The sequence below is a fragment of the Phyllostomus discolor genome, chromosome 6 (genome assembly GCF_004126475.2).
Source record: "Phyllostomus discolor isolate MPI-MPIP mPhyDis1 chromosome 6, mPhyDis1.pri.v3, whole genome shotgun sequence".
NCBI lineage: Eukaryota > Metazoa > Chordata > Mammalia > Chiroptera > Phyllostomidae > Phyllostomus > Phyllostomus discolor.
Window position 1 is genome coordinate 170,256,087 of NC_040908.2, and position 21,200 is coordinate 170,277,286.

The window sequence follows — 21,200 nt, forward strand, 5'->3', positions numbered from 1 at the left end:
TGGTGAGCCCAGTGTCAAACCCAGCTGGCCCGGTGACACAGTCCCAGGACACTGGCTACCTGCACTCGAGGCCTGGGCGGGAGGGAGCCGAGGGGCATGCCAGGCAAGGGCTGGGGGGGCCTCCTTGGAATGAGTGTCCCCAGCCCCACGGTCCGAGGCCTCTGGGCACACAGGCCAGGCGCCCGAGGCCACGAGCTCCCCCCTGGAGGAGGCCTGTACTGCTTCCTTCCACCCCCTGCCCTGGACGGAGGCGGGTCCCCTCGGTCCTCTCGGGAAAAGCTGCCACGGGTGGGAACAGGCGGTCAGTTGGGTGGGCCGGACAGTCAGGGCTCCAGCCACACCGGTCGTGGGTGTGGGGGGGTCGGTTCGCACAGAGACGCTGAGCCTGAGGAATGCCCAAAACCTTTACTGTTCCCCAAGGGCGTCCAGTGGGCCAGGGCCACCACTGTCCCCCTGGCAAGGTCTCGGCTCTGAAGACCACAGCCTGCGGCCCAGCCAGGGCTACGGGCGCCGCCCGAGGCAGCCCACCAGCCCCCCCGCCCGAGGGGGTGGGCAGTCCCTCCGATCAGGCCTCGGCCCCCGGGCTGCCGCTCTTGTTCCGGAAGTGGTCTCTGCTCCGCTTCCTGCTGCCCTGGAAGGCCACCGCTGCCCCGTGGGGGGCGCCCTCCTTGGGCGGGCCCACCACCTGCAGGCCCCCGTGTGGGCCGCCGCACTCCTCGGCCCCCGGGCTCCCGGGCCTGGCCAGGTGGGCCAGCTGCACAGAGCCCCCGCCCCCGCCTGGCTCCCCCGCCTTCCTCAGGCCCTGCTTCCTCTCAGGTCTGGCCTCGGCGGCTCGGGCTGGTTTGGTGAAGACGACCCTCCCCTCCCCGCAGCTGGAGGGGTCCTGGTTGAAGGAGGGCGCATAGTCGCCGGGGGCGTCCAGGCTCTGGGGGCCCAGGAAGTCCAGGGCGGCGGCCCGGTTGCTCTGCTCACTGGCCTCGGCCACGTCCTCCAGGCTGTACTTGGTCCAGCGCTCAGGGTGGGCCACATAGTCGGGGACGGGGGGCACCCTCGGCGGGACCGGGGTCTGCCCGGCTCTGCCCGGGCACTTAGCTGGAGGCTGGCTCGAGGGCGCCAAGGGCCGCTTGAAGCCCCCGTGGCCGCCCGTGGGGAGCGCTGGGGCTGGGGCCCGCCCGGCCGCGCCCTCCAGCTGGTCGAAGATGCTGTGGCTGCGCTGGGAGAAGCTGCTGCTTGTGCCCCGCAGGTGGAAGGGCTGCACTGTGGCTGCGGGTGGGCCCCTCGGCGGCGAGGGGGCCTCCTCCGGGTCCGAGTCCCCCTGGGCCTCCTCCAGCGGCTTCCCGGGGGACAGGGCCTCCAGCTCGGCACCGCCGGGCAGGCTGAGGTCGGAGTCCGAGTCGCTGAGGGAGACGGTGTCGGAAGGCAGGGCGTCCCGCTCCGTCCCTTGCTCTAGCTCCAAGCCAGGGGCCGGCTCGCCTGCGCCCACCTCGGCCATGGGTCCCCCGGCCGCAGCGCACCTAGACCAAAACAGCCCCTGAAGTTTATTTCTGAGGACGGCACAAGATCAAGGCCCCTGCCCTGGCGCCCACCCTCCCCCGCAAGCCCTCTCCTCACCTTCCTGTGAGCCGGACGCCAGTGCCGAGGCCTGACTGCAGGCGGGCAGAGCGTGGGCGCGGGTGGCAGAGGTTGGCCGGTGGCCTCGGCCCAGAGGTCCCAGCACGGCTCTGCTCAGCGGCTCACTGTAGCTGAGGGAGGCAGGGAGGGACAGCAGACCGTCAGACCAGACAGCAGGTGGTGGCATGGCCCAGGGAGCAGCACAAGCTGGGGGCGGGTCCCTTGACTCGTCCCCTCAGTCCCAACAATCCTGTCAAGTGGGGTCTAAACGGGGCACCTACAGGGCCAGCAGACGATGGGGCCCGCCCAGGGCCTGAGCCGCCCTAGCTCCACACACTGGCCAGGTGGGGCCACCGCAGGCTGCTCGGTGAGGCCCGTGGTGTGTGATGAGCGCTCCAGGGAGCCAGGGGCACCCGCCCGGCCTGCGGGAAGGTTCACTCCTGTTTGCCGGGAGATGCCCTGGGAGCTCCCAAGGGGTCTGCAGGCCAGTCCCGGGCACCTGAGGGTCAGGCCCTCAGGGAACACAGGGGTCAGTCGCCACCTGGGGCGACTTCCAAGGGCACTTCCACAGCCCTCCCCACACCCCCACCTTCCCCCACTGAGTGCAGACGCGCTGCCCACAGGCGTCTGCTGGTCAAGTGCGGCCAGGCCGGGAGGACAGCCCAGCCTCCCCCTTCTGCACTGCTCTCAGCTACCTACCCGCCGAGCCCCCAGCGCCCAGGCCAGGGAGATCCGGGGAGCGGCCTCTAGGTGCCCTACACAAGTCAAACACAGGCCAGACCTCCATCCTCCTGGGGCTCGGCTCCCCAAACCAAGGCACACCTTCAGGAGTGAAGGGCGGCGCAAGGCACACCCTGCGGTGTCGGCCGGAGCTGGCGGGGCCAGCGGGGCGGCATCTGCCCCTGGCACAGCGTGTTGAGGCAAAGCTGGGGTCTCACACTCCTGTTCACCACACCGCCGGCGGCGCCGCCAGGGAGCAGCAGCCTGATCCGTGGGACATTCTGGGGGGAAGACGGGGACAGAGCCCCAGAAGGGGGCTAACCCTAACTCAGAACAGGGCAAGTCTTCGTCCAGGCTGCGGGCTGGGGACGGGGGTACTCCGAGGGTACGGGCAGGCCAGACCCCAGGGAGCGGGGCCCCCAGCCTCCTTCAGCTCTGCTCCCGCTTGGAAGCAGAGCCTGACTTTCTGCACCGAAAGTGCCCAGAGCCTCGCCCGGGCCCAGCAAGCTCTTCCCGTCGGGGTCTGGGTCTCGGGGGCCACGTCAAGCGAGAGGCCACGGTCCCAGAGGCCAGGGCTCGAGGCACCGGAGACACAGAGCAGGTGGGGGCACTAGAATGTGCACGGAGGGCTCCCCAAGGCGCGACCAGCCGGCCCCGCCGTGCTCCCGGCACACAAACCTGCCGGATTACTGCTGCCTGGCCGCCTCCATCTTGCGTCACGCTCGGCCCTCTGGGAAACCGAGTCCGCCCTCGGCCGAGCGCCGCGGCTGCCGCGCCTGAAGAACTACATCTCCCACAAGGCGCCGGGCCGCGACTTCCGAGGCCTATCGGGACGTGTTACCCTTGCGCGTGCGCCCTCTTCGCAACTTCCCCTCCCCGGAAATGGCGGCACTGCTTCTCGAAAAAAGCCCGGAATTGACTAAGGGGGACTGAGGGTGGGGGAGACGGGACTGCGACTCCCAGAACGCGCAGGAGCCAATGGTCAGGGCTTCGTTCCGGAGGCCCCAGCGCCCCCTGCTGGAAGCTGTGAGGACAGCTGCCCCTCGGAACGGAAGTGCGTTTAGCACTTCCGGTCCTGGGCGGAAGCGGCCACCGTTCCCCTCCCGGGTCTTTGGAATGTAGGGGGCGCGTAATTGAACGCGCGTCTCCATCACTGAGCCAGTCGGGGCTGACCAGGGCGCAGCCTGGTACCCAGCTCGGGAGTACTGCCGCCCGGAAGCGGAGGGCAGACCTTCCCCGCGGGGCCGCTCCATGCCCACCAAGTCCATGTGGATCGGCCCTGGCCTGCTGGACGGCCAGATCTCGCCCGCTCCCTCTCCCAAACCTGCCGTCCCGGGGGGCTCGGGGAACCCAGGGTTCGGGCCTGTGCTTCCCTGCAGCCTGGGAACATCTCATTCCTAAGCCCCCCAGGCCCTCCGCTGAGCCCCAAGCAATAACGCCGTAGTGTTTGTCACATTGCAGGATGTCTCCAGGCCCTTGAGCATGGGGGAGGTCGGGAGGAGGTCCCTGGGGTCATCCTGTCTCCAAAGACCGGCCCCGGAGCAGGCTGTGGGGGGGCACACCTGATCAGACTCCCTGACCCCCCCATCGCAGGGCTGGGGTTAGTTCCCAAAGTCTGCTCCCCCAGGGGGCCCTTGCGGCCTCAGGGGGTCAATTTAATGTGCACACACAGGTCGGTGCCTGCAGGAGGCTCCCGGTGGCATCACCCAGCATTCCCCAGGGGGGCAGTGGCCTGATGCAAGAGGAGGCTGGGCCTAAGTCCCAGCTGGCGGGGCGCACTTCACCGGGCACTGGCTGAAACTCCCCCCCCAGCCCTGGGAGGTACAGCTTGGCAGGAGCCGCCCAGGGAGCAGGGAGGAGACGCTAGGGAGGGGCAGCCACCACCCTTTGCAGAGGAGCAGTCTCTTGGCAGGGAGGAAGGCGAGCCATGCAGAAGGCCACCTCCAGCGCGTCCTGCACCACCACCGTGCTTTCTGCCCCGGCCCCTCCTGCCCCCTTCAGGCAGGAGTGTGTAGGAGCAGGAGTGGGAGCGAAGCTGGGGGGCGGACGCTTTCAGAGGCGCAGGCCCCCCCCCCCCCCCCCCCCCCCCCCCGCCCCAGAGGAGCATGCTCCACACTGAGTGCTCCCGGGGGACTCCATCACTGCCCTCCGACAGGGCAGGCAGCCCACCTGGGCTGGGCAGTGCTGCCCCGCAGAGCCGCTGCCTGGGCCTCAAACGCCGAGGCACAGGTGGGGACCGACGGTTTCTCGGCATGCCTGGTTTTTCCTTCTTTATTGAATGATTTTCAAGATGTAATTACAATGAAAGGGGAGGTGTTAGAAAGGACAGGTGCAATGAAGGCGTGAGGCTGCTCACAGGCCCGGCTCTAGAGGCAGGTGGCGGGACGGGACAAGGATTAAAAAAAGGCGTGCGCCTTGTGGTCCACAGGGTCTGGCGCGCGGGCGGGAGGTTCCTAGAGAGCCGCCTCAGGTCCCCCAGGCGGCCGCAGAAGCAGAGGGGACCCCGCCCTGCAGTCCCCAGGGCCCATACTCGCATGCCACCCACAGGTGGCGTCAGCCCCCAAAGGTAATGGGGGAACTTCAGGACAAAAGCAAAACCTCAAAAGTAACAAGGTTAATAAGTGTAGCAGAGTAATACCAGAAAAGTTATATACACAGGCGGGATTTCCGGTCTTCGCGCAAGCGAGCCAGCGCCCCAGGCGGGGGTCCGGCGGCGCATGCGCGCGCGGCGGGGCCTCAGTACACCGAGCTGTTCCGGATGCCGCAGCACAGCACCATGCTCAGGATCATCTCGAAGATCTGCGGGGAGGGGCGGGCGGCCGTCAGCGCCCGGAGGCTCACGGGGGCGCCCCCCCACCCCCGCCCGGCCCACTCACCATGATCACAGCAACCACGATGGCCGCGATGCCGATGAGGTACAGCTTCCCGGAGAAGAGGTCATCGATCTTCTGGTGGCAGTCCTCCTGCAGGGCACGGCCAGCGGGTGGTCGGGGGTGCTGGTACCAGTCCCCGCCGCCCGAAGAAGAGGGGTACCCGGGGCCCAGTCTCTGTTGGGGTTCAGTCTCTGCCGGGGTTCATCTGACACCCATGTGAAAACGCACACAGGACCGAGGAGCATGCTACGTGCCCAGAGACCACTGAGCACCAGATAGGCCCTGACCTGGGAGGTGGGGGTGCCTGCCGCGCCCACTGGCAGCCAGACCCAGAGAGCTGTCCCATCGGGAACCAGGCTCCTGGGCACAGCACCCCGACTCAGGCCATGGCACCACCCAGCATGCCTGCTGGTGCCAGTCAGAGCCCCTGGGCAGCAGGCCACTACCCAGGACCTGTGGAGGGAGGAGGGCTGGGCCCGCCCACCCTGGAAAGCCCCGCCCACCGCCACGCACCTTCAAGTTGTTGAAGAAGCTGTTGCCGGAGGGACACAGGTTGTTCTTGAACAATGAGGTGGTCAGCGTCGTCAACGCGTTGGAGCCACAGCAGCTGAGCTGCAAAGACAGAGGGCATGCACTGTCAGCCCCGTGCACGGGAGGGAGATGGCCTGAGGGCAGGCGGCCTAGGACACATGTCCAGCAAGCTCCACAGGCCCCTGCGGCTGCCCTGACATGGGGTCCGGGCTGGGAAGGTCGCTCCTGGTTCCCTTCCTCCTGCTGAGCCGTGCTGCTCAGAGAGCCCCGTACCCTGGCCGGCTGGGCCGGCCCATCTGGCTCCCCCAGGGGCCCACGTGTCCCAGAGGGGCCCCAGGGCCTTTGAGGAGCAGGCCCCCCTCCTGCACCTGCGCCGTGCTGCCAGGCCCCCTCCCGCTCCTGCGCTCTGAGCTCAGGCCGCACCGAGCAGCAGCCAGGCCCCGCCCCGGGCCCGCCCCCAGCACACCCGCCGCCCCGGCCCCTCACCGTCTCGTGGAAGGTCTTCACCACAGCCTTGGCATTGTTGGCGTCGTCGTCCATCACGGCCTGCTGCAGCGCCTGGTCGTAGAACTGCTTCACGTCCTTGGCGATCTGGGGAGGGACCCGGCCCACCGAGTGAGGGCCGGTCCCGGGGGGCGTGCCGTCACCAGGCTCTCCAGGACAACGGTGGCTTCCAGGGCAGGCCCAGCCTTCCCATCCCCAGCGCCCCGAGCTTGGCCCCCGGGCCACCGCCTCCGGAAAGACCTCCGTGGCCTTCCCACCAGGCAGGCCCCAGGAGCCCCAAAGCGCACTCCGCAGCCTGACCTGTCCCCCCGAAATGAGCAGCGCGTGCTCCCCTCCCCGCCCCACGCTGGGGCTGGCCCTCCCCGGGGACCCAGGCTCACCTGGTCCTTGTTGACAAAGCCCCAGATGCCGGCGGCCACTTCGCAGGCAAAGAGGATCACCAGGCAGGTGAAGAACTGGAGAGGCCGCCCCAGGCCCGGCACGCAGGGAGCACAGAAAGAAGAGGTCAGAGCGGGCCGGAGACAGCCGGCCGGGGGGACAGTGTAGGGCCCGACTTCCACAGACCACCAGTGCCTCAAGTGACCAACCAGTGTGTGGGGGTGGCTGGCGGTTCCCTCCCACCCACACCCCCCACCTGGGATGAGCCACATGGAGCCAAAAGGCACAGAGCCCAGGACCCAGCCTGACTTCCCATCGTCCCCTGGGCCCGAGCGCTGCAGGGCAGAGCGGCAAAGAGGGAGGCTGCGGCCGGAGCTCAGCAGGTGGCAAGGGGGCCACTGGGGGTGCCTCAGTGTCACCGTGGGTGTCCCCACAGGAACACTGGCATAGGCTCCCACAGCCCACGCCTCCCGGGTGGCCAGGCCCCGCACGCCACAGCCAGGCTCCACCGTCACGTGCGTAGGGGCACATCAGGGACACGTGGGGCTGGGACTCACTCCCTAATTTATTCCACCTGGGGCTTTTAAAAAAGACAAAAAAAGCCACTTTGGAACTTGGACTCGGGTCCTGGACACAGCAGCAACCCACCGCATGGAAGGACCAAGCAGGGAGGTGGACATCCCGGGAAGGTCTCCCGGCTGCTGTGACCCCTCCCCAGGGGGGCCGACCAGCTGTAGGGGTGCGCGAGCCCCGGGTCTGCCCTGCCAGGACCTACCGTCCCCAGCAGGCACTGCGACTCCTGAATGGCCCCGTAGCAGCCCAGGAAGCCGACGAACATCATCACGGCGCCCACGGCGATGAGGATGTAGATGCCTGCAGGGGGGAGGGGCCGCGACACCTCAGTGACCACGGCCCGGGGCATCCGGGGCCATGCCCCGCCCCAGACCCCAGGCCCCGCCCCAGCCAGCCGCATGCGCGCACGCGCACACCGCCGCCCAAGGAGGGGCCGGACGCCGGAGGGCATAGGGAGTTCCCCCGGTGCCTCGGTTTCCTCTCTCTCGTCGGGGCACCCAATGGCACTCTGGCAGGTGCTCAAAGAACGGGGGGTGGGGTCAGAGCTCTGCAGGGACTGTCTCTCCCTGGTTCATTGCTCCAAACTGCCCCACTTTGCTTCCCACAAGCCTTTGGGACGTGGTGGGCCGGGAAGGACCACCCCGTGTTGGTGCCACGGAGGAGGCGAAGGCCCAGCTGTTGGGCTGGGGCGGAGGGCAGCAGCCTAGGGGTCCCGGGGCACTCCCTGCCGTCCCCCTGCCAGCGGCACGCAGCACCCACTTGTGGGCAGCGATCAGACTGGCCACTCTGAGCGGCTCCTTGGACTGGCACTCAGAGGCTCAGCTCTGCTCCGCTCCCCAGGCCGCGCTCTGGGGGTGGAGCCCCCGGCACCAGGCGGCCCAGAGGCTGGGGGCTGGGGGGCCGGTCCCACTGCCAGGGTGGCGTGTGGCAGCAGGGCTTCGGGGACAGTTGAGGATGGCGATGGCACGCGGGGGTCGCTTTGTCCTCCCGACCTGCCCAGACACCCACCAGGCTGGACACACGTCCCTGAGGAGGCAGAGGGGCCGCCCGGGGAGAGGAGACGCCGAGGGCCCAGGCTCTGGCCTGGCCAGGCCGCCCTTCCCGGTGCCCTTGTCCCAGGAGAGGGGCCCTGTGCATCCCTCCAGCAGCCGCCCCATCCCCCACGCCTCTGGCAGCCCCCCGCTCCTCCAGAGCTGGGAATCTGGCTCTCAGCTCCTGGTGCCGAGTGCCCCCTCACCCCGACACCAGGCCAGCCCCAGGGAAGGGGGCCTGGCATTTCAGGACCCTCTGCCAAGCTCGGTGAAGGCCCGAAAGCCTCGGGTGGCACAGAGCAGACCTGGCTGAAGGGACACTTCCTGCCATGCCCACCCTCGGGCCCCGCCCATGGGGCACAGCCCTCAGGCCCGTCTCCCTCCGCTCGGGCCCTGACAGTCCCACTCGTGAGGACCCGCCCCTGTGTGGCCACGTGAGCTTCAGCATGCTGCACACCTGCAGGTGCCACGGCCGGAGCCCGGCCGCCCGTGGTGGCCCCCGCCCAGCCCTAGTCCGGAGCCGGGAGCAGTGTCCCTCCGCAGCCAGGCCAGCCTCAGGCCCCGCCCCCTCCTCGCTCAGCCCCTCCCCTTAGGTGGGCCCCGGGGGCGGGCCCAGGGCCCGTTCCTTTAAAGGGCAGAAGAAACGGCTTGCTCCTGCCGCCAGAGTGCCAGGCCGGCCCGCCTCTGCTGGCTGGGACCTGCCCCAGGGAGGCTGCTGCTCTGTGCAGCCAACCCTCCTCCCCTTGCTCCTCCTCCCGGGTCCCCCTGCCCTGGGGGGGGGGGGGGGGGCGCGGCTGGGCACAGGAACCCCATCCCGCCAGCCTGACAGACGCCCAGGGGCACAGCTGGTGTCCTGGGGGCTGACCGGCAGCCTCGGAGGCAGTGAGGTGTGGCTGTGGGTGGCCAGAGCCCCCGGGGGCCCACCCTCCCTCCTGGGGCCCGAGTCCCCTTGCCCCGAGACTCTGGTCACACTCCCGCAGCCTCAGCTGCTGGCCTGGCTGCCCAGGCATCCGGCCCCACCCACCCCCAGTGCCATCCCCAAAATACCCGCAGCCTGACACAGCTCCCCCACTCAGCTGCCGCCCTCCGGCCCTGGCTCCGCCCCCCAGAGGCGGGGGGGGGGGGGCGGGCAACAAGCCACACCCCTTCACACTGCCAGCTTGCCGCAGGAGCCAGGTGCTGGACTACCTACCCAGGCCCCAGGGCCTCCCGCAGGCTGACCTGACCCCATAGCCCCAAGGAGTTCCCCCACCCCCGTGGCCGATACCATACCCAGGTGCACAGCCAGCCCACTCGGGTCCCACTTCCTCGTGGAAGCCCCCCGACCGCCTGTCTGTGGCCTCACTGAGCTCACGGACCCCCTGGTGAGCCGTCCCGCCAGCCCCCAGCCCCACGCTGACGCGAACTCACCGACGTAGAAGGTGTTGGGTGCAGGCTTGTCTCCGAGCTCCAGGTAGAGCAGGTTGGTGGTCTGGGGGTCATGGCGGAGCCACAGGGCCACGCCCAGGATCACGCCTCCGGCCAGCTGGGGAGAGAACAGGCGAGAGTCACCCACGGCACGGAGCACCGCGGTGCCAGGACGAGCCACGGCACAGGGCAGGGCGGCGGGCCTCCCCTCCGCCCGTCCATGGCCCGAGGGCTGCCCGCCGCCCCCAGAGGTCTGCTCTGCTGCCCCGGTGGCGGAGGTGCCCCGGGAGCACCCAGGTTGGGGGGACCCTGCGGCTGCCAGGGGCCAGGCTGCCGGGCCCCACCCGCCACTTGGACCTGGAGTCCAAGACTCCAGGACAGGGGGCCGGGCAGGTGCGGGAGGCCGGGCGGAACCCGCATTTCGGACAAACAAATGTGCCTCGGGCACCAGGGTGTCCCACACGCAGCACGGGGCGCACTTTATGCCGGAAGCGTGCTTGTTGTGTGCCTGAAGCTCAAGTTCAAGGGGATGTGCCGGTTTTCTATTTGCCGAATCTGGCCAGAAGCCACGGCAGACCCTGAGCAGCCCTGGGAACCCTGTGGCAGGGGCTCCGAGGTTGCTGCCAGGAGGGGGGGTGGGGATGGCACAGCACCGGGCAGGGCAGGGCTGGTGGGGACCAGTGCAGAGGAGGCGGGGCCACTGGGCGGGGGTGGGGGGCGGGCAGAGGGGGGACAAAGCCGTGTCCGCCCTGGCAGGGCAGCCGCTGCCTGAGGAAGGAAGTCACCGCGCTCAGAATAGGCGGCCAGGCCGGCGGGAGGCTGCCCCGGGCCGCCGGCGCAGGAAGGACGGCCCCTCACGGAGCCTGATGAGCCTGGACCAGGTCCGGCCAGGCCCGAGCCTGCCCCAACACCTGAGCACCCCGGGCAGGCAAGCCAGCCAGCACCCTGCTGCCTTCCGTGCCCGGGCTGCTCCTCGGGCTCCCCAGGCCCTGGGTGCCCACGAGGGGGCCTCTGCTCCCGGAGCCGCATCCGGGGCGGGTCAGAAGGCCCCCAGGTCCCCCTGCCCCCGCCCCCCGCCTCCTGACACCGACCCTGCAGACCCACAGCTGCATGTCCGATGGGGAAGAGAAACCCAGAACACACCTGGAGAAACGGTGCCACAGCCGGGGAGAGGGGCCGCAGGGGGCGATGGTGGGGGGTGGGGGCACATGTTCCCGTGTGGGGCTCAGGCCCAGCACCGGGAGCCACCCGGACCCGGAGGAAAGCCCCAAGCAGCCCTGGGGACTCCCAGGCAGGTGGCACTGAGGCAGCAGCGAAAAGGGCGGGGAGGGGCTGTGGGCCGGGTGTACACCAGCACCCACAGCAACTGGGCTCCCACCCCAAAGGGAAGCCGCCGTCACCCTAGAGGTCCCGGCGCCCTCTACCCTCACTGGCTGGGGCCTGGGCCCTCCGCCCCTCCCCCCAGAGCCCAGGGGGTCCTAGTCTGGCCGGGGAGAGGCGGCGGCGGTTGTGAAGCCCTCCCCATCCTTCCGGGTCCCCCTGTGCCCCTGCCAGCCGAGGGCCCCTCTGGGGGCTCGCCGGCCCCGCCTGCTGCATGCGCCAAGGGCACGGCCCCGGGCACCCAGCACCTCGTCCCCACTCTCTGGCGCCTGGCGCCCCAAGAGGAAGCCGGAGGGCCCGAGGGACACGGCAGGGCAGGTGCCCCAGAGACCTCGCTGCGCGGAGCTGGCTGCCAGCTGCGGTTCCAGGGAGGCTGGGGGTTGCCGTGGCAACTCTGGCTTGGAAACCTCACTTCTCCATTTCGAAACCGTGGTCCAGAGAGAGACAGCTCCGTGGAGGGGCCCCCCGGACAGGGCGGGAGGGGCAGGGAGCCCTTCCAACTGGGCCTCTGAGTCCCCGAGGCAGAGTGTGGAGTGGCGCCCGGCTGGGGCTGGGCCCGCCTGCCACCTTCCCTGGGCGGCGCGGCAGCCCCTCATCCCAGGAGCGGGGGGGGGGGGGGGGGGGGGGGGGGGCCGAGCCAAGCCTGGGAACACAGGACCCCCACCCGCAGTGCTCCTGGTGGGACCACAGGGCCCTCATCCACCCCCCCCCAACCCCGTCACAGGTTGGGGAAGGCTCCTCTGGATGCCGGGGACCCCCACCCTGCCTCCAGGGCAGGGGGAGCCTGGACAAAGTGCCCCCTCCCTGGGTTCCCCCCGGCACCCCCCCCCCCCCCGCCCCGGCCTGCAAGGCCCGCCACCGCACAGAGCGAGGTAGAGAGGGAGGGTGGGCGGGGCCCCGAAACAGCACACCCCGGAGAAGCCTGCTCCCAGGCACACGGCTGAGAAATGACGTGTACCCAAAGTTCACGAAGAACTTCCAAAACTCAGAAGGAAACAGCCCAATTTTCCAAACAGACAGAAGATGGGAATGGACATGTCAGGGCGGAGACAGGAGGGCAAGTGGGCGAGTGAGGAGCCGCTCGGCATCGCCGCCAGTCCCTGGGGACCCGCAGACCGGCCTCGGGGGGGCCTGCCCTGCCCCCCGAGAGGGGCCCCGTGACGGGGACCAGCCCAGGGCTGCCGAGGGGGAGGGGTGCAGTGCAGAAGCTAAAGCTGCACCCTCGATGCAGGGAATCCCCCCAGGTTTCTCCCAAGACATCTGTCCCCGGGGGGTTCCAGGAAACAGCCCGAAGCTGGGACCCGCCCCCCCCCCCCCCACACACAGGGGACCGGGTACGTGAACAAAGCTGACCCGGGCGCAGGCCCGCTGTGGTTCCCCGCCCGCAGGCGAAAGGACTCGGGGAGGCCACACCTGGCTGACACCAGCGGGTTCCGCAGAGGAAGCCGCACAGTAGGAAACCCAACAGCCTCGCAGGCAGAAACCACGGCGGTGGGGGCGGGGGGCAGGAGGGTCACAGGCCCAAGGACCCTTCGGGGCGTGGGCAGGGTGCCCACGGTCGCCAGCGGAGGGACGGCCTCACAGGCGTCCTCCTATCTTAACACCTCACACGGGGTACGTCTCAGCTGTGTCGTCGATATACAATAAAACTTAGAAAACTCCACCCCCAAACCTGGCCACTGAACTTCTGAGCCGCAGGCTTTTAGGGGTGCTGTTTCCTCTGGGTCCCCAAGGGGCCGGTGCCCGGCTGGCGGCCCCGCCCTCTGCAAGGACCCAGACAGGAGGGGCTGCCCACGCCCCACCGGGCAGGCGGGCACAGCCGTCGCCCGGAGTCCTGCCCACGCATTCCACGGCGGTGGGGGAGCTCCCTGCAGAGGGCAGCCAGCTGGTCTCCGGCCCGGCCCCCGGGGGCTGACACCCTTGGGAGAGCAGCTCTCCTGGGAATGGGGCGGACCGCCCACCCTCGGGCCAGCACCCCGGGACGCACCCCAGCAAGGGGTGTGCACGCTACCTGGGCAAGTGGCCACGGGGAGGCCCCGGGCGCCGGGAGACCGTGCCCAGCAGGGTCAGGGCCAGAAGGCCAGAGGCAGGAAGTGAGGCCGGACATGCCCCTGCAGGCGCTGGAATGGGTCGGCTGCGGCAGGGACGCTTCCCGGATGGGAAGGGGGATGGAGGAGGGCCGGTGGGGGAAGAGGGGGACCTTGCAGGCTGACCCTCGCCTTTGCCCCCTGTGGGGGGCGGGCAGGGCCAGACCGCTCCCTGGGTGACCCAGGGCCCCCTCAGGCGCCCCGGCTGTGGGCAGCAGCCCCCAGGAGTCAGGGTGGGGGGGCAGGAAGCATGAGTCTGGGGAGGAGCAGGGGTACCGGGCAGGAAGCCGGAATGTCCCTCGCCCCCTCTTGCCCTTCGGCCTCAGGAAGCCACCCAGCCAGGCCTCTCCGAGTCCGTGTGGGGGCCAGGGGCGAGGCCTGGGCCCTCGGGGGCACCGCCAGCTAGGGGACCCAAGTGCCGCTTTCCACCAACAAACGTGTGCAGGTCCCTGAGGACCCCAGCCCCTCTCAGGGTGCAGGGGACAGGACCTGGGGCCCTGAGTCTGCCACCCACGCCACAGGCAGGGGGGCCAGGAATGGCCTGCTCCCCCGGCCCACACCCACCCCACGGGCTGAAAGGTGTTCGCTGCGGGCGGCCCCAATCCGCCCCTTCAGGCCCTGCTGGGGGCACGTGGACACAGAGGTCCCAGGGACCCGCCAGAGAAGGTGCTAACGGCCAGGCCCCAGGACAAGGCAAGAGGGGTGGCCGGGCCCCGTGCCGGGTGCCGGAGGGAGGGGACGGCTCCTTCTGGGGAGCAGAGCCGTGGCCGTGCTGAGGACAGAGGCAAAGGCTGTCCGTCTCCAGGGCGGGGGGCCGAGCCCCTGGCGTGGTGAGCAGAGCTGCCGCAGGTGGGGTGCCGCAGACCGGCCCAGGGTCCTCTCCCCGATGGCTGCGGCCCGAGTGTCTACCCCCCCGGGGGCTCGGCCTGGGCCTGCACGCCCGCCGCCAGGAGCTGGCGGTCGGTCACGGCGTAGAACCGACCTCAACGCCTCCCACAGGCGGCAGCACAGGTGAGACAGCTCACGAGGCGCCGTCAGGCAGGGCCCCGAGGCTCACCTGGGCGCCGGGGGAGCCCCGAGTGGTGGGCCAGCCCTGGCTTCCCACCCTGCGCCTTCTCGACAGCGACCAGGTCGCGCCCCCGACTCCCAAAGGCAGACGTGGCGCCGGCTCCGGGGACGAGGGCAGGTGTCCTCCGCTCACCGGGCCCCCCACCTGTTTCGGGGCCCTGTCCGCTCGGGTGGGAGCTGCCCCGCCGGCCCCCCATCTGAGGGCCCACCTGGGGGCTCTGGAGTACAAAGTGTGTATGTGCGGGGGGAGGACCCAGAAGTCTGGAAGCCTCTGGAAGCGTGTGGGCTCCCACCACGTTCTGCTGGACCCTCGGGACGCCTCAGGAGCAGGAGAAGGGGACCAGGACGACTCCAGGAGAGCCTGGTGTCCTGTGCGGCCCTTCTCCAGGGCTGACAGCCACCCAGCCATGCGGTGTCTGGCTGGGGGCCCCAGGGTGCCGGGCCAGGACAGCAGCCCCTGGGCTGCCCCCCCTCCCTGCCCCCACGCTGGGCTCCTGGACTATAATCCTTATTGATTCCCTGACCCAGTTCGTTCCCTGTCCCGCTTCGGGGAGGGAGGCCGGGGCCGGAGTACCGGGGAGAGCCGGGCGAGAGGAGGAGATGGCGCTGACCCCGGCGGCCGGAGCAGAGCCGGTCGGGGTGGTGCTGGGGGCCCTGTGGGGACGGCCCCTTGCTGCGCAGACCCCCTCGCTGAGACCCACCCCCCACCAGCCCAGGGACCTCCTCTCTGCACCCGCACAGCCCCACGGCCGGACGCCTGGGGGCACTGGGGGTGCACTCGCCTGATGGCCCGCCCGCCAGCCGAAACCAGGGCACAGGAAACCCACACCCCCCACCCCCCACCGCCAGAGCCTTCCAGGGCCACCTCCCCTCTCAGGGACGGGAGGCGACAGAGCCGCTAAGTGACAGACAGGCATGTGCCGTCTGGAAGCGAAAATTAAATGCCAGTTAGCAGGCTCCCCCTGCGCCAGGTCTGGCCGCCCGGCCTCTGGAAGGCAGCCACCGGTTGCATTAGGCACGGAACGTCCAGTCCCAGGCCGGACGCTCACCGCTCCTCTCCCTGCAAGGCCCAGGGGCACCCCAGGGCTCTCGGGGCAGTGCCCAAGGGGAGGGCTCCAGCATGCCTGTCTCCAGGGGGGGGGGGCCGGGGCCTGCAGCAGACGGCCCACTGCGGGGTGGGGAGGGGAGGTGGGCAGGGACGGGAGCCCCGCTGCCCCGATCTGCCCCGGCAGGGAGCTCAGGTTCCAGCCGCCTCCGCCAGGACGATGCTCCTGGCCTTGCCGATGGGCAGGATTTCCACCGCTGCCTGGCAGTGTCCCCAGCTCCGGTGGGGCTGATGCCGGGCCTCCCGCCCTGTCCCTGCCTCCCAGCCCAACACCTGGCTGGCCAGGGAGCCTCTGAGCTGGTTGGCGGTGCCTCAGGTGCGCCACCTGGGGCCAGGGTCTCCGCAGGCGTGTGCCCCGGCGTGGGCGCGCAGGGGGCTGGGCAGGCATGCCGGGGAGCCTCCTTGCTCTCTGAAACGGAACTCTGACCCGCTCAGCACCCAGACACTCATCACCACGCTCTTCCCTCGGCTCTCGCAGCACCCTCACCTGCACTGCGGCCCAGGCCCTCAGCTGAGGCCCCGGAGCCGCCCTCCACCCAGGGCCTGAAGACCCTGCCCCAGGCCCCTCCTCCATTTCCTGAGCCCCGCCCCCCACTCCCCCAGGCCTCTTTGGGGCAGCTCATTCACCAAGGACTCCAGGAGACAGGGCTCCCAGAGCCCACTTTCCAGGAAAGGAAGCTGAGGCCCAGGACCAGAGCCGTGGGGTGGGGTCTCCACCCAGGTCCACACGGCTCCACTCTGCATCCCCCCCAGGGGTGACCCAGGGCGGGCGGGTGGGGCCGCAGTGACCGTGGGCCAGGGCAGCGACTGGGAACAGACAGGGCTGGGAACAGACAGGGCGCTCAGTAGCTGGGCGGGCCCAGGAGGGGAGCGGCCTTGGACACATTTCCTTAAGTCTCAGTAAAGAATGCCCCCTGGGAGGAGGCGGCGGCCTCCGCCCTCGCTGTCCCGGGAAACTACCAGCCTCGCCCAGCGGAGCTCCGCAGGGGGCGGGCACCCTGGAGACCACCCCCCACGGGGCAGGCGGGAGGAGGGAGGGGGACACAGTGCCGACACTCTCTGGGAGAAGTCCCCTTCCCGAGCCGCCCGCCCTCCCCTTCCCAGACAGAGCGCCCATCCTCCCACCCGGGTTCGGGGGCCACGGAGGGGCGTCTGGGAGCCCCCCTGACCCCTGCTGCTCGCCAGGGCCGAAGCAGGCCCACGCTGAGTCCACGCCGACACCACGCCTTCAGCAAAGGCCCCGGCCGCAGCCTGGGGCACGCCGGGTCCACCCCCAGGGTGACGGGCCACCCCCACTGGAGTGCGGTCCATCGGGCCCTCCCGCCCGACCCCTCGCTGCCTGGGAGCCGCCCAGGGCCGGGCTGTCCGGACGCAGAGCAGCTGTCCCCACCCGCGTACTCGCTCCAGGGGCCATTTTAAAAGTTCGCCCTGCTACGGTCCACTTGAGAAATGCACCGTCCACCCACGGGCATCCTGGTCCTACGTGAGGAGGGGTGAGCAGCCCCGGGGCAGCAGGGCAGCACGGAGGGGCCTGCCTGGGAGGGTGCCCAGGGGCCGGGCCGGGGGGAGGGGGCAGGGCATGGTCATGAGAGGGTGCCCACCCACCACTCCCAGTCCCTCCACTTCCTCCCCAGCCCAACACTGACAGGAAGTGAAAACAAAGTACCCCCCCCACCCACTGCCCAGCAGTCAGGACCCAGGTCAGGAAACACACTCTCTGGCTGGCAGCTGGGGGACCCTGTGCCCCCAGACACGACCGTCTGGCCGGCGCTTCTTCCCACAGTGGACGCCCAAGGCCAGACTCAGGCCCCCGGGGCTCGGGGACACCTGCCCGGTGCCAAGTGGAAGGGCCACGGCTGCTCCCCAGGGCGAGGCCGGGCTGGAACCCTAGTCTGGGTGAGGAGGGCAGGGGACTGGCTCCCTCACACTGGGGCCACCGGGGTGCCAACAGCCCAGCACACAGGCCACAGCCAGGCCCTGTAAGCCCGGATCCCCCCCCACCCACATGCACACACCCCGCAAAGGATCCCCAGGGTGGCGAGAGCTGACTGCGGGGTGAGTTGGACTGGGCCAACAGTGGGCTGGACGGTCCCCAAGACGGTCCCACTCAGACCAAGAGTGCACCCCCCACAGGACTAGGCCGCCCACCCAGGGGCGGCGGCCCAGATGAGCTCATGGGGGCGGGACGCCGGGAGCCCCGCCCCCGAGCCCCCCCATCCCGTCCCCGGGAGGCGGGGTGGTCCCAGAAGCAGCAGCCAGCAGGTCGAGTGGGATGGGTAGGAGGCTCCGAGCCCACACCCACCGCACCCTCCGCCATCACTAAGCGGGAACAGACCCGAGGCCCCGAAACGCCCCGGTCCGGCCGCAGAGCTCCGGGTCCCGACGACCACAGGCCCCCAAACCAGGCTCGCAGGCCCCGCAGTCCCCCGTCGTCAAGGAGCGCGGCAGCCCGGACGACCTCCACGCCGCGGCCTGCCCCCCTAGGACCCCCCGCCCCGCGCCCGGCACGCACAGGTGGCCCCACAACTTGGCGGCTCGACTGCGCCCCCTCGGAGCGGCCTAGCGGAGCGCGCGGCCTGCGGGCTCCGAGGGCGCCCCTCCCCGCTTCCCCCCCACGGCCGGCCGGGGCTCACCCAGAAGACGAAATTGAAGACGAAGAGCAGGTACTTGATGCACTTGGTGCATCCCTCCACCCCCATGGCGGCGCGGGCGGCGGGGCCTGCGGGGCGCGGGCCGGTCCTGGGCGGCGGGGCGCTGGGTCTCGGGGGCCTGGCGAGCAGCCGGGAGCTCGGGCGGCAGCCGAGGGACGCGGGAGGCGCGGGGCTCCTGGACGCGCGAGGTCGCCGCTGCAGCCGCTGCGCGCTCGCTCTCTGATGGGAAGCGCGCGCCAGCGCGCTATTTATATGGCGCCGAGGCCCCGCCCCCGGGAGGCCCCGCCCCGGGCCCGGCCGCGGGCGGTCGCGCGGCCACCCTGCGGCACCGCAGACGCGCCTGGAGGTCTTGAGGCTGCCAGGACCCCGGGCCCCGGCGCGCTGTGCTGGGCGCCCTCCGAGCCCCCACGGGAGCGGGCCCCGGGACAGGCCGGCAGCCAGGAAGCCCAGGGAAGAACCTTTCCATCTCTCCCTGTCGCAGCGTTTGTTCAAGACAGTCTTTCCTCCCGCTCGACGGCTGATGACGGCCTTAGCGACCACGGTTCTACTGGGGACACCAGCAGAGGGGGGGGGGGAGGATAACAGGGCGCCGACACAGGTGACTGTGCCGTCCAGTCGGGCTTTCTGGACGCAAGGTCACCAGTTTTTATGAATGCAGATCTAACCCTCACCCATACTCACCTCCTGACCATACCGACCGCTCAGAAACGGGCGGCAGCAACGTCACACGAGAGAACTGGTGATGTTACTGGTGATGTAACGGACCGAGTCCCAGAACCGCAGTCTGCGGTCCGGCAGCCTCCCGCAAGGAAGGGTCTCCGGAGCCAGGCGGGCAGTAGGGCAGGTGAAGTCCTCCGGCCGGCAGGCAGAGCCTCGGGCAGCTGAGGCGGAGGGAGACCAGCGTGGGGCTCAGCAGCCTCTGGGGCGTGGGGCTCAGCAGCCTGCCTCCGGGATGCCTTGAAAGTGGTGGACTCCACGCTCCTGGGTCTCTTGATAAGTGGGTGCCTTGGCACCCCTGGTGGCACGTGGGCAATCGCCCTGGGAGCCCGCTCTGCGGAGACACGCCTGTTCTGGTCACGTGTGCGATGGATGTCTTAGGTGTGGGCCTTGGGTCCGTTTCCCTCTGGACCCACAGACTCGTGGCTGACGGACAGCCGTCTTGGTTGGCACGGGGACTCCACTTTGTTTTTATGGACTCTGTTATCTTGACCAGCCCAGCACCATTCTGCTGTCCTGCTCTCCACACTCCCCCAGCCCTCCCTCGGGCACCTCGGACTAACCCAAGGAGGCTCCCTGGAAGAGGTGATGATGTTCCAGCGAAGGCTGAGCCAGGAGAGCAGAGTGCTCTGTTCACACTGCTGCCAGGAGGGGCAGCTGGGTGGGTGGCGAGGCTGAGGGTCGGTGGGCCTCTGCTGAGGGTGCTGGGGCGCGATTCCAGGCAGCTGAGCCCGTGTCCCAGCTGCCATCAGAGAAGTCTGTTCGGAAAGGGCGCTGCCGGGGCGTCCCCTGGGCGAGTGCGGAGTGCCCAGGAAGCCCACGCCAACCACAGGAGAACCTCCTGATTCTGTGTGTTTCCTGCAGGAGGCCAGCCCCACACTCCTGCTGCAGCTCGGGGGCCGGGCCACACTGCCTGGTGACAGCGGTCGGCGGCCCGGCCATACACCACCGACAACACGGAAATGACCACCGAGCACTGGAAACGTGGCCAGCACCGCCACGCCGAGAACTGGGGTTTCCGGCGCAGTTCACTGCGGTTTGAACCCGAGGCGCTGTGGGTGGCCAGTGGCCGCCAGGCCAGGTGGAGCAGCCCGATGGTGGCCCTCTGCACCCCGCCGGCTCCCCACCAGCTCCCAAGTGTCCTCGGCTCCTTTTGCAGTCTGCGGCAGCGGCCCACTCCTGCCGGAGCTCCAGGCCCACGCCGACACCCGGTGTTGTGGTGTTACATCGCTGCACATCCGGGCGACACTGCAGTGAGAGAACCATAAGCCCTGATCTGCGTGGCTTGGCGGGTTGGGCATCGTCCCGCCTCTGAGTGAAAGGTCGGGGGCTCCCATCGATGTTTCTCTCCCTCTCTTTCTCCCTCCTTTCCGCTCTCTTCAAAAATAAGTCAATAAAATCTTTTAGGAAGGAAAAGAGTAACGTCAGTCTTCCCTTGGGGGTCGGCAGGGACCTGTTCATTGGAAAGGAGGCGGAGCGGGCCAGGGGTCCGAAGCCGCTCTCTCAGGTGTGCTGGGCGCCCTGCCCCCCCCCCCCCACAGTCTCGGGACATTTCCTGCCCAAGGTGTGGCGGGGACCCTCTCTCAGAGTGGCCTTTCCTGGGCCCTCGGGGAAGGGGGAGGGGACGTGGAGACCACCCTCAGCAAGTGGGGCCAGGGCAGGGCCTCGCACTGTGGCCTGGCGCTCTGTGTGCTGGGTCCCGGTCCCCCCCCCAGGGGTCGCGCCGGCCAGTTGGGCCTGCCTGACCACTGTGCTTCTCTCAGCGGCTGGCTCTTCAGTGTGTGTCCACTATGCGCCGGGCCCTGTTCCAGGTGCCAGCTGTGCGACCTGGTCACCTGGGACCCTTCCCTCACGGGCCTTAGGCCCCGGTGACAGGGACAGGTGTCCGTCATGTCTCCTCCACCGGGGCACTCCCCCCACCCCCGTGGAGGCGCTTGGAGGTGTCCACAGTGGGCTCTCGGGGAGCCAGTCCTGCTCTCCGGGCACAGGGGGGACAGGTCAGAGAAGCAGAGAGGAAGCCAGGGGGCGGGAGCTGGGGTGAGGCAGGGACGGAGGGCTGGACACCAAGGCCGGGCGGGCGTGGGGAAGCCGGCGTGGGGCTCCCTCTGGCTGCGACCCCGATCGGAGCCACGAGAGGGTTTTGCAGGAGAGCCACAGGCCTGCCCCACCCCGACCAAACAGGGACCCAAGGGGCAGTGGGCTGCCTCAGCCCCCCAGGGGACCAGCCCTCGCAGGCAAAGGGTCAGGGCACCTGCGGGCTGTCTCGGGGACCCCTTCTGAAGGGCATGGCCCTGTGGCCCACCAGCTGACCCGGCAAAGACTGAAGGGACCCGCCGGGCATGCGTCTGGGTTCTCCGGAGAGACGGGGCCAGCAGGAGGTGTGTGTGTGTGTGTGTGTTATGTACTGTATACTGTCATGGCAACCATGGAGCCCAGGAAGTCCCAGCACCTGCCACCCGTAAGCCAGAGACCCTGGAAGGAAGTGGGGGTGGGCTGTGGTTCAGCTCCAGGCCGGAGGCCCCGGAGCCAGGGAGCCCACGGTGGGCGTCTCAGTGGGAGGCTGG

General features: G+C 69.8%; 2 protein-coding genes across 4 annotated transcripts; both read right to left on the reverse strand.

The window, feature by feature from the left end:
- Positions 1-386: 386 nt before the first annotated feature.
- On the reverse strand, positions 387-3,345 carry TSSC4 (tumor suppressing subtransferable candidate 4). Of its 3 annotated transcripts, none has more exons than XM_036029856.1 (3): positions 3,010-3,345; positions 1,612-1,736; positions 387-1,514 (listed from the first exon to the last, which is right to left on the reverse strand). In XM_036029856.1, exon 3 carries the CDS (start codon positions 1,490-1,492, stop codon positions 566-568), a length of 927 nt encoding a protein of 308 aa, XP_035885749.1. In that variant the 5' UTR covers positions 1,493-1,514; positions 1,612-1,736; positions 3,010-3,345; the 3' UTR covers positions 387-565. The 3 variants fall into 3 exon arrangements, with proteins under 3 accessions (XP_035885749.1, XP_035885748.1, XP_028373177.1); XM_036029855.1 differs by having other exon boundaries at positions 1,612-1,742; XM_028517376.2 differs by lacking the exon at positions 3,010-3,345 and having other exon boundaries at positions 1,612-1,947.
- Positions 3,346-4,581: 1,236 nt separating this feature from the next.
- Positions 4,582-18,121, reverse strand: CD81 (CD81 molecule). The gene is made up of 8 exons (XM_028515852.2): positions 17,902-18,121; positions 9,632-9,746; positions 7,393-7,490; positions 6,620-6,694; positions 6,222-6,326; positions 5,718-5,816; positions 5,208-5,294; positions 4,582-5,130 (listed from the first exon to the last, which is right to left on the reverse strand). The coding sequence occupies exons 1-8, from the start codon at positions 17,965-17,967 to the stop codon at positions 5,068-5,070; spliced, it is 708 nt and encodes a 235-aa protein (XP_028371653.1). The 5' UTR covers positions 17,968-18,121; the 3' UTR covers positions 4,582-5,067.
- Between the last annotated feature and the right edge of the window lie 3,079 nt (positions 18,122-21,200).